Here is an 11,869-nt window from a genome sequence, read left to right on the forward strand (position 1 = left end):
GTTTCCTTGCCTACCTACTTTCCTCCTCCTCCTCCTCCTCTTCTTCCTATTACTACTACTACTACTACTACTACTACTACTACTACTACTACTACTACTACTACTACTACTACTACTACGTAAATATCCTTGTTTTTAAGTAACTTTTTCTGGTTCATTGGAAAATACTATCACGTTTTCCATCCAGAAGAAGGATGAGGAAGACGAGGAGGAGGAGGAGGAGGAGGAGGAGGAGTAGGAGGAAGAGGAAGAGGAGGAAGAGGAGGGAGGAGGAGGTGGAGATGGAGAGAGAGAGAGAGAGAGAGAGAGAGAGAGAGAGAGAGAGAGAGAGAGAGAGAGAGAGAGAGAGAGAGAGAGAGAAATATTATCAAGGTTGTGGTGAAGATAGAAGAAAGTTTAAGATGAGATGCGAAGGGTGAAAGACGAAACGAAGAGGAGGAGGAGGAGGAGGAGGAGGAGGAGGAGGAGGAGGAGGAGGAGGAGGAGGAAGAGAAAGAAGAAAAGGAAGAAGGATCATACTACCTGTGATAAGTGAGAATGTGGTGATGAAGATAGCAGAGACTTGTGGGTAACATTATAGTGTGGTGCCGCTCCTCCCTTCTCTCTCTCTCTCTCTCTCTCTCTCTCTCTCTCTCTCTCTCTCTCTCTCTCTCTCTCTCTCTCTTTCTTAATAGTACAACAACAAAACAAAAACAACAACTGCTACTACTACTACTACTACTACTACTACTACTACTACTACTACTACTACTACTACTACTACTACTACTACTACTACTACTACTACTACTACTACTACTATCACCACCACCACCACCACCACTTCCAACAATAACAACGGCAAATACTTCCTTATTCCACAAAGTTAGGGAATCAGGACGCAACCTTCAGCCATTCAGTCAGTCAGTCAGTCAGTCAGTCAGTCAGTCAGCTAGTCAGTCAGTCAGTCAGTCAGCGGTACAACAAAAGCACCTGGAGACTCAGGCCACCCGCGTGTATTATGTCATTATTCTAGCTAACATACAGACATACAGACATACAAACACACAGACATACACCAACCCACCCAGGCCCGTTCCTCTCACCATCTCGCCTCTCTCTCTCTCTCTCTCTCTCTCTCTCTCTCTCTCTCTCTCTCTCTGTGTCAGCAATTGGTTTTATGCACAAGGATAGTGGTGGTGGTGGTAGTGGTGGTGGTGGTGGTGGTGGTGGTGGTCATGGTACAAGGAAGAGGGACTTAGTGTTGCGTGTCGTGTCACAAAGGGTATATTGTGTTTATGTATCCATCTGTGTACTCGTCTCTCTCTCTCTCTCTCTCTCTCTCTCTCTCTCTCTCTCTCTCTCTCTCTCTCTCTCTCTCTCTCTCTGTTGTCAATGTGTCTCTCTGTCTGTTTGTCTGTCTATTTTGTCTGTCTGTCTGTCTGTCTGTCTATCTATCTATCTATCTATCTATCTATCTATCTATCTATCTATCTATCTGTCTGTCTGTCTGTCTGTCTGTCTATCTGTGTATCTGTCTGTCTGTCTATCTGTGTATCTCTCTCTCTCTCTCTCTCTCTCTCTCTCTCTCTCTCTCTCTCTCTCTCTCTCTCTCTCTCTCTCTCTCTCTCTCTCTCTCTCTCTGTGTGTGTGTGTGTGTGTGTGTGTGTGTGTGTGTGTGTGTGTGTGTGTGTGTGTGTGGGACGAGCAGCATTCCACAGTCTTGTATTAATTTTCTCGTGTACTCCTAAGAACCCTAAGCACGTAAGGGAACACAAGGGAAGCTGCAGGAAGCCAATAGGTCTACACGTAGCAGTCCCTGAATAATAGAGTACCTGCCTTTATCCATCTATCAATCTCCATCAATTCATCTAAACCTCCTTTTCAGTCTCCCTCAATGACTTGCCACTACCTGAGTCTGTTCCAGTCATCCAATACTTTGAGAGCTAATTTTCTACTATTACTTCTTCTGAAATCTATGTTTACCAAGCTTGAACACGTTACTTCTTGTCCTCTCCTTATAAGTAACCCTGGGAACCTTGTCTGCATCCCCCTTGTTACATCCCTAGCATTACTTAACCTCTTGAATACCATGACGCGTTTCCATATTCATTCTGCTTACTATCTGGTGATTTTAGACAGCTTCAGAAACTCATGTGGGCGATTAGAATAGTAAAGACTGTAGCCATTAATCTTCTGACCTACATCGACTCTTCCTAATGTCAATAAAATGGTCTAATCGTACTGAAATCTCGAGGTAAAAATGTGTCCCGGTATTGAGGGGGTTAAATACCTCCATCATATTCCCTCTTAATCTCTCTGACGAATGGAAGTAAAAGCTTTGATCTCCTCTCACAAACAATATCCTTTGTATCTTTTAGTAATACTTTTCTCTACTCAGTCTACTAACAACCAGATAGGAATAACTGGGTGAAGTAATGTATATCTAGATGTCTCTGTATATTGACTAACAGAAGGGGAAGTGGGCGAATGAATCAATTTCTAAAGGTTTTTCTATACCAAGTGAAGTGGACAAAAAAAATGTATATCTAGATGACTTTTCATATTGACTGATAGATAGGGAAGTGGATAGCCCGGCGAGGCAACAGACACGGCTTAGAGAGAAATATGAAGAGAGTCGTAGGTTGGAAAAGTGCGAGTTTACCCTAAGGAGAAACTTATCGAGGCCAGGCAAGATATACAAGGCCGTAAAGGGAGCCTGGGATACAGAGGCAGACAGTGATGCACGAACGAGGGAGAAATATTGGCGGCAAGGAACGTGAGATGAACTTTAGCAGGTCTCCGTGCACCGCGACAAGGAAATTGAAAGTTGTATACAGAAGCGGTGGGGAGCATAATATTCCTCATTCTTTTACATTGCCTTACTTTCTTTTCTCATGCTCTTATTCCTAGGTTCCTTCATCCAGTGGCAATCTTCCTACGTATCCTTACAGCTGACTCATTTTAAATTTGTAGAGGTTCAATACAGTGGCGGTGAGAAGCATAATTTTCCTCATTTTTCTATATTGCCTTACGGTTTTTCTTTTCTTATTCCTAGGTTCCCTCATCCAGCAGCAATATTCTTACGTATCCTTACACCTAACTCATTGTAGATTTGTAGAGGTTGCATACGGTGGCGGTGAGAAGCATAACTTTCCTTATTTTTCTGTATTGCCGTACGGTTTTTTTCTTTTCTTATTCCTAGGTTCCCTCATCCAGTGGCGATCTTCTTACGTATTCTTACAGCTAACTCATTGTAAATTTGTTGAGGTTGCAAACAGTGGCATAATATTCCTCATTCTTTCACATTGCCTTACGGTTTGTTCTTATTCTCTTATTCTTATGTTCCCTCATCCAGTGGCGATCTTCTTACGTATCTTAACAGCTAACTCATTGTACTACTGAAGACTGAAGAAGGTCAGAATGTGTGTAATTTTCTGCGTTTCCTAGTAAATTTATGCGTCTTTTCTTCAATATGTCCTCTGATCCGCTGACAGTTTCCTTACGTGTCCTTACAACTGCTCCTCGGTAGTCGATGGGAGTGATGGCTGAAAGAAGCTGGAGGTTTAAGGGACAGTAGCCACTAAAACCGTGTAACTTTCCGCATTTCCTAGTACCATCATGTGTTTTCCTTCAATAGTAAGCCCTCTGATCCGCTGACAATCTTCTTACGTGTCCTGACAATTAGTTCTCAGTAATTTAGAGTCAAGACTGAAGAAAGCTGAAAATTATATAAACAGTCGCGTTCATATGTCACTTAACTTTCCGCATTCCGTTGTGCTTACAGTCACTCTTCTTGTTGTTTAGTAAGATCGTCTGAGATGAGTAAAATGAGATTATGTTTTTTTGTTCTTATATAATGTACTTGGTGTGTGTGTGTGTGTGTGTGTGTGTGTGTGTGTGAGAAGAGAGAGGGTAGCCAGGATCAAAACGAGGAAGAGTCTCAGTGGTTCTTTGAGATGGATGAAAAGACCCAAAGCTGTCATTATGCAGAAGTCTGGCCGCAATGCCCCGCCTTCCTCCCTCTCTCCCTCTCTCTTGCTCTCTCTCTCTCCCCTTCTATCTCTCCTCACTCTCTCACCCGACGCGGTTACTCAAGATTCGCTCTGTTTATTCTTGTTTCTTCATCTTCTTCTTTTTTTATTCCTTTTCTACTCTTTTGTGTTTATTTGCTTACCTTTTCTTATTTTCCTATTTGCCTCTATCGTGTTGGAGAAGAGAGAAAGACGGGGAAGGAAGAAAGGAAGGAAGATGTAGAGATAGAGAAGAGCTTGGGGGTAAGGATGGGAGGTAAGGAAGAGAAGAGGGGAAAAGGGAAGAAAGAAAAAGAAAAGGGAGAGAGTTAGAGAATGAAATAGAAAGGAAAGAAAGAAGGAAGAATGGAAGGAAGGAAGGAATTAAGTCATGGCTGCATTTCTACTTATCAACAAATCGTAAAAATGATGACAAGAAATAAGAGAAAAGAAAGAAGAAATGAAAGAATGGAAGAAGAAAAGGAAGATAAGAATTAATGCATTTCCTTCTTCACAACAAAACGTAAAACCGATAAGAGTAAATTCTAAACCGCAAGATATGTAAATACAACGGAAGATGTTTATGTAAGTAGGCACCGTGTATACTGTCTGAAGAAGTTAAACGCGTCCCTTGAAACACTCGCAAAGGCTGTAAAGTGTCAATGAAACAGAGAACCCACTCAGCCCCGTCTTAAAAAAACGCTTTACTCTCCACCGCGACTATTTTCAGGGGCCGCAGAGATGATTAGCGAGGTTCTCAAGAGTATTTCTCCAGTTAATAATGTGGAAATCTTGTCACTCTGCCTCTAGAACCATAAAACACTTTAAAAAAAACTTCGTGTAAATCTAAATAAAGCCTTTTAATATAGTGGAGCATAGAAGTATTTGAGAATATGAGCTTATGGTCCATATTCTAAAACACTTCCGCGCCTCACAGCACCTTCACTATTTTCAAAGGGCAGTAGTTGAAGCGACACGGATTTTTAAGGATGCTTCTGTAATTCTAGCGACATGTTAACAAGTGTTCTGCATTACCAACAAGATAAATACCTTTTAGAACTCGGCTAATCGTCACTGGGGTCTTTGAAAATGGTCGCGGTGAGAGAGAGGAAAGCGTGCTATATATAAAGATAAAGCATTACGCTCTCCCTTTATGAAAATGCTACAGTGTGTGGAGACTTACCTAAACATTCACCGTAAATACAAAACTCACTCAACTCGCTCAAAACTCGTTCAGTTACACGCATAAAAGGTCCTGATGGCTGAGCTTACGTTGGTGTACCGCATTCCCAAACATATCACCGTCTTGCCTGGCCACTTCTAAACACGCACTGCTGGAAGATACTGGACACTTTCATGGCGGGTTTCATTTTGCGAGTCTAGTGAGTGTAACAAGGATTCTGTAGAGTCAATAGAGGGAAAAACACCCATGAGTGATCACTTTTATAGGTTTTGAATGGTGAAGTGCCTGATCGGTTGTTGGTGATGGTACTACTATTACTACTACTACTGCTACAACTACTGCTACTACTACTATTACTACTGCTACTGCTACTGCTACTGGTACTGTTACTACTACTACTACTACTACTACTACTACTACTACTACTACTACTACTACTGCTACTGCTACTGGTACTGTTACTACTACTACTACTACTACTACTACTACTACTACTACTACTACTACTACTACTACTACTACTACTACTGCTGCTGCTGCTGCTACTACTACTACTACTGCTGCTGCTACTGCTACTGTTACAGTTACTACTACTACTACTACTACTACTACTACTACTACTACTACTACTACTACTGATATAATTATTACTACTACTATTATTAGAAATTCTTAATCGCTCTGACTATTCCCTCCTCCTCCTCCTCCTCCTCCTCCCCCTCCTCCTCCTCCTCCTCCTCCTCCTCCTCCTCCTCCTCCTCGTCCTCCTCCTTCTCCTCCTCCTCCTCCTCCTCTTCGCACGTGACTGACTCTGGCGAAAGTTGCTCATTAGTTCAATCTCCGTAGGTGTGCGTGACTTCCTTAGCGGTAAAGAGCATGAGACCCCGAAAGGAACCGATAGAAAAAGGAACGAGCGAAATGCACACACACACACACACACACACACACACACACACACACACACACACACACACACACACACACCGCGTAGTGTAGTGGTTAGCACGCTCGACTCACAATTGAGAGGCCCGGGTTCGAGTCCCGGTAAGCGGCGAGGCAAATGGGCAAGCCTCTTAATGTGTGGCCCCTGTTCACCTAGCAGTAAATAGGTACGGGATGTAACTCGAGGGTTTGTGGCCTCGCTTTCCCGGTGTGTGGAGTGTGTTGATGTGGTCTCAGTCCTACCCGAAGATCGGTCTATGAGCTCTGAGCTCGCTCCGTAATGGGGAAGACTGGCTGGGTGACCAGGAGGCGACCGAGGTGAATTACACACACACACATTCGCCTTTTGCAGAGTATTCACGCGGGGAAAGAGAAAGAAAATGGATGGAGTGAGAGCGAGAAGAAAAGTAGCTTAGTGACGTATATGGAGAGAGAGAGAGAGAGAGAGAGAGAGAGAGAGAGAGAGAGAGAGAGAGAGAGAGAGAGAGAGAGAGAGAGAAAATTCAATAACGGCATTTTTACGATTATTCTTGCACGTTTTATGACACGGAAATGAAATAAAACGATTAGGCAAAAATGAAGATGGGTAAGAGAGAGAGAGAGAGAGAGAGGTTGTTAAGGCAGGGCTGACGTGACACTACATCAGAGTTAGGCTTTTAGATAGGTAACACTAAAAATATGCCTTTAGCCTAAAAAATACATTTAGCGCATAAGATGTACTATAATGTAACCACTCTGTAATGTAAATACTCTGTAATTTGTATAAATAAAAGAGAGAGAGAGAGAGAGAGAGAGAGAGAGAGAGAGAGAGAGAGAGAGAGAGAGACGCTTGTAATCATGAACCCCTTCCTCTCTCACTACGACAATTTTCCGAGGCCACAGAGACAACTAGCCTGGTTATCAAGACAGTTTCTCCTTGTGATAAACTAGAAATCTTGCCAATCCATCACTAGAACCATAGAAATACTCTTAAACACACGCGTCTCTTCAACTGGAGCCTTTGGAAAGCAGTGATGGTCTTCGTGATTTTTGTCTTGCTTCTACAATGATTTTACTTCATCAATAAACAGAAAAAAAAAAACACGAGTAGACGACTAATAATGTGTGAGGTTAAAAAATATATACTTTGTGATAGTCAGAAGCGTTTAAAAAATAAATGAAAGTTTTAAAGTTACTGAAACTGTCAAGCAGCTTTTCAGAATACGGTAATCAGGTTGTTGATAGCGAAGATACTTTCAAATTTAAGCCTTTGAGTAGCATGACGCGTTTTCATATTCATTCTGCTTAATATTTGGTGATTTTATACAGCTTCAGATACTTACGTGAGGATTGAAATAGTGAAGACTGTGGCCATTAATCTTCTGACCTCCATAGACCCTTCCTAATGTCAATAAAATGGTCTAATCGTAAATAAATCTCAAGGTAAAAATGTGTCCCAGTATTGAAGGAGTTCAGGGTGAGAATGACAGATGGGTGCAAGCAGGGGTGTTGTGTACTATAGTTACTGCCACGTGTATGCCTGATAGCTTCTTGCTCCTTCCACTGTTTTAATTCGTGTCCCTAAAATCACAGTGGTTCATAGCTTTACATCATATTGGACCGAGTTTTCTTCCTTTTTCATGCAAGAACGCAGTGTATGAGAAAAAAATAAAGAAAATATTGTCTTCTGAGAGTGCCAGTCCCTAAAAAGATGTAAAAAAAGGATCATACAAAAAACCAGGAGGATAAATGCATAGAAAGATGTGTGAAGTGAGTGAGTGACAGGGAAGCATAAGTTGAGGGAAAGCACTTCATCCCCTAACAATCTTCAGAAAGACTTTAGTACCCGAATCGTTAGCTAGGGAATGATAAAATACCTTCCCTCAACTTGTGTCTCCCAACCACTCACTTTGCTCATCTGTCTTCATTAAACCCTTCAGTACTTTGACGCATTTTTTACCTTGATTTTTTGGGTATGACTAGACCATTTTATTGACATTAGGAAGGGTCTAGGAAAGTCAAAAGATTAATGGCCAGAATCTTCACTATTTTATTCTCCCACATAAGATTCTGAAGCTGTATAAGATCATAAAATATTAAGCAGAATAAGTATGGAAACGCGTCATGGTACTGAAGGGTTGATGCATAGAAAGAACCTCATTGTGTTACTTACCCAGCCGCCCTGCGAAGCGATCCATGGCGCAGTGTGTCTCTCCGTCACCACCCCCATCACGTCTATCACCCCCGTCACGTATTCGGGATGCCCTGAAACATACACACACACACATAGAAACGCTTTACTCTTTCATCACGACTATTTTACTATTTTCCAAGGCCACAGAGATGATTAGTGCCGTTTTCAAAAGAGTTTCTACAGTTAGTAATGTAGAAATCTTGTCATTCTACCTCTAGAACCGGAAAAACACATTTAAAAATTCGCCTTTTGAAATAGTGGAGCTAGGTGAAGCGCAGAAGTGTTTGAGAATACGAGCCCAGATTCTGCTTTTTCAAGAGTGTTTCTCCAGTTAATAATATAGTAAGCATGTCATTTTGCCTCTAGAACCATAAAACCACCTTTAAAAAACTCGTGTAAATTTGGATAAAGCCTTTTGAAATAGTGGAGGTGAGGCTCAGGAGTGAGAATACGAACCATACACACACGCTAGTTATTACGGTACTGTACGCCACCTCATGTCTTTCCAAAAGTCCCCCAAGAGTCTCCCCCAAAGGACACATCTCTACATGAATCGCTCTACACATGTTTCGTGGTTTCTCTTATACTCAACAGCACCGCCACTTCTTCTTCCTCTTTCTCTCGCTACATCTTTCCTTTTCTTTCCCACTCTCTCCCCCGCGACCTTTTCCGTGTTTTACATCTCATTTTCATAGGAATCTCTGTCTGTTTCTCTCTCTCTCTCTCTCTCTCTCTCTCTCTCTCTCTCTCTCTCTCTCTCTCTCTCTCTCTCTCTCTCAGCTGTGTCGTAAGATATCTATCTCTATTTGTTACGACACACGCACGCGCTCGTGCACACACACACACACACACACACACACACACACACACACACACACACACACACACACACACACACACACACACACACACAATCTTCATGCATGCCATATATTATCATCTCTTACGCACACACACACACACACACACACACACACACACACACACACACACACACACACACACACACACACACACACATCCTTCGTACAATCAATGGTCTTACTCTAACGTCCGCATGCCTTTGTCCACCAGCCACCCATTCATCCTTGCATTCGCCTGCCATGGCCACCTGGTGCAGCCAACGAATCGCTTACTGGATCGTCGGGGTGTCTCCTCGCGAGTACTTTTCAACAGGCTCAAGTTTAGTAGAAGTTTTTTAAGCTTTCCAAGGCATTTGTCTCAGAATTTTGGCTAACTCTTCTTTTAGGGACCCAGCAATCAAGTGGACCTTTTCTTTTTATTTTTGTTGCCCTTGGCCAGCTTCCCCTATTCCATAAAAAAAAAAATAGCTTTAGTGTCTAGTGATAGTGTAATGAGAGTTCTGCATTAGTAATAGACAGAAGCCATCCATTAGGATCTGATTAATGACTTTTGTGGCCTTTGAAAACACTGACCGAGCACCTTTCAACAGGTTCAAGTCTAGTGGAGGTTTTTAAGATGATATTCATATCTAGTGATAATATGACAAACATTCCACGTTATCAATAGAATAAAGGGCCGCCGTGGTACAGTGGAACCATGCGTGCTTTGGGATCCGAGGGGTCTCCAAGCGCACGGGTTCGAATCCTGTCCACGGTCTGAGTGCAGGTTGGGCTTCCTCACTCAGGGCAACGGTTTCCTAGCGGGTGGGCTTTGAGATAGGAGGTACCCTAAAAAGTATCCCCTTTAGCCCATAAATTCCCGTGAAAAGCCCACATGGTATAAAAAAAAGAAGCATCTATTGGAAACAATCATGATGAGAGAACAAAGCCTTTTCAAAACACGAATCGAAGTACTGTATACGCCAGCTGCCTACTCTCTCTCTCTCTCTCTCTCTCTCTCTCTCTCTCTCTCCCCAAACACACACCCACACACACACGCGCGCGTAGAAAAGGGACCAGAAGAGTGTAGTCAGCGGCAGGAAGTTTAAGGAGTGTGAGGAGCAGCGAGGTCTTAATGTAGATGCGGCTTTGACAAGAGTACAACGCGAGTCTTTCTGCCTCGCTAGTTGTTAAATCTTCTACCTGTTTTCTTGTAGAGGGAAGGTGAACACGAGTCGTCCCGCCCCTAACACATACCAGCAAGGAGGGAAAGGTGTGTATGTATGTGTGTTCCTCCTCCTCCTCCTCCTCCTCCTCCTCCTCCTCCTCCTCCTCCTCCTCCTCCTCCTCTTCCCCCTCCTCCTCCTAACACTGTCATGTTCAACAACTTCTGAGAACGCAAATGATGTTAAACAGTTCCCGTAAATGTGTGTGTGTGTGTGTGTGTGTGTGTGTGTGTGTGTGTGTGTGTGTGTGTGTGTGTGTGTGTGTGTGTGTGATGGCGTATGTTGTGTTGTTTATTGTTTATGTGGAAATGACACGCACGTGTAGAGAGAGAGAGAGAGAGAGAGAGAGAGAGATCCAAATTTTCTAACGTGTGTGAGTCTTATGTCACCAACTTTTAACAAGATGAAGGTGGAGGTTAAGTGTGTTTTTCAAGGGTGTTTTTTTTTTTTCGTGGTTGCAGTGATAGTCGTACAGTTTAACAGGGTCTGGTGTGAGCTATAAGGACTTCCAAGGTGGTTTTCATGATTGCGGTGACAGTTTAACAAGCGATCTACACTTTTAACATGATGTAGTGAAATTTACGTGTATTTTCATGGATATTTGCGTGGTTGTGGTGATAGTTTAAGAAGTTTTATGCATTTTCAACAGACTCTAGTGGAGGTTAATGAGGTTTTCGAAGGTTTTTATGATTTTAGTAGTAGTTTAACAAGAATTCTGCATCATTAACCCTTCAATACTGAGACGCATTTTTATCATATTTTTTTTCGGTATGAGTAGACGATTTTTATTTGAATTAGGAAGGGTCTATGGAGGTCAAAAGATTAATGGCTAGAGTTTTTACTATTCTAATCCCAACAAATGTTTCTGAAGCTGTATGAAATCGCCAAAATAGTAACCAGAATTAATATGAAAACGTGTCGTGGTGCTGAAGAGATTGATAGGAAATAACACTAACTTTAAAGAGAGAATGTGACGGAGGTTATAAGTTGAGGCGTCACCATCACTACCACCACCACCACCACCATCACCACCATCACGCGTGACTTATACAGTGTGCGGGAGATTCAGCTTTTCATTAGAGGATTAGAAGTAAGAAAAGGCACACTGTAGTACAATTTAACCTCTTCAGTACCATGACACGTTTTCATATTTATTCTGGTTCCTATCTGGTGATTTTATACAGCTTCAGAAACTTATATGAGGATTACTATAGTGAATTTTGCCATTAACCTCTTGAGTACCATGACGCGTTTTAATATTCCTTCTGCTTACTATTTGGTGATTTTATACAGCTTCAGAAACTCATGTGGGGGATTAAAATAGTGAAGACTGTGGCTATTAAACTTCTTCCCTCCATAGAACCTTCCTAATATCAATAAAATGGTCTAATCGTACAAAAAATCTCAAAGTAAAAATGTGTCCCAGTACTGAAGTGGTTAATCTTTTGACCTCCATAGACCCTTCCTAATGTAAATAAAATCGTCTAATGAAACCAAAATTCCAGATGAAA

At 42.1% G+C, this 11,869-nt stretch overlaps 1 protein-coding gene across 1 annotated transcript in view; it reads right to left on the reverse strand.

The window, feature by feature from the left end:
• Positions 1 to 11,869, reverse strand: part of LOC123514697 (bcl-2-related ovarian killer protein-like) — a 58,085-nt gene that overhangs the window by 29,476 nt on the left and 16,740 nt on the right. The window contains 1 exon segment of the mRNA XM_045272752.1: positions 8,270 to 8,361. Within this exon segment, the coding sequence (XP_045128687.1) occupies positions 8,270 to 8,361 (92 nt within the window).

This window comes from Portunus trituberculatus, chromosome 38, assembly GCF_017591435.1.
Source record: "Portunus trituberculatus isolate SZX2019 chromosome 38, ASM1759143v1, whole genome shotgun sequence".
Lineage (NCBI taxonomy): Eukaryota > Metazoa > Arthropoda > Malacostraca > Decapoda > Portunidae > Portunus > Portunus trituberculatus.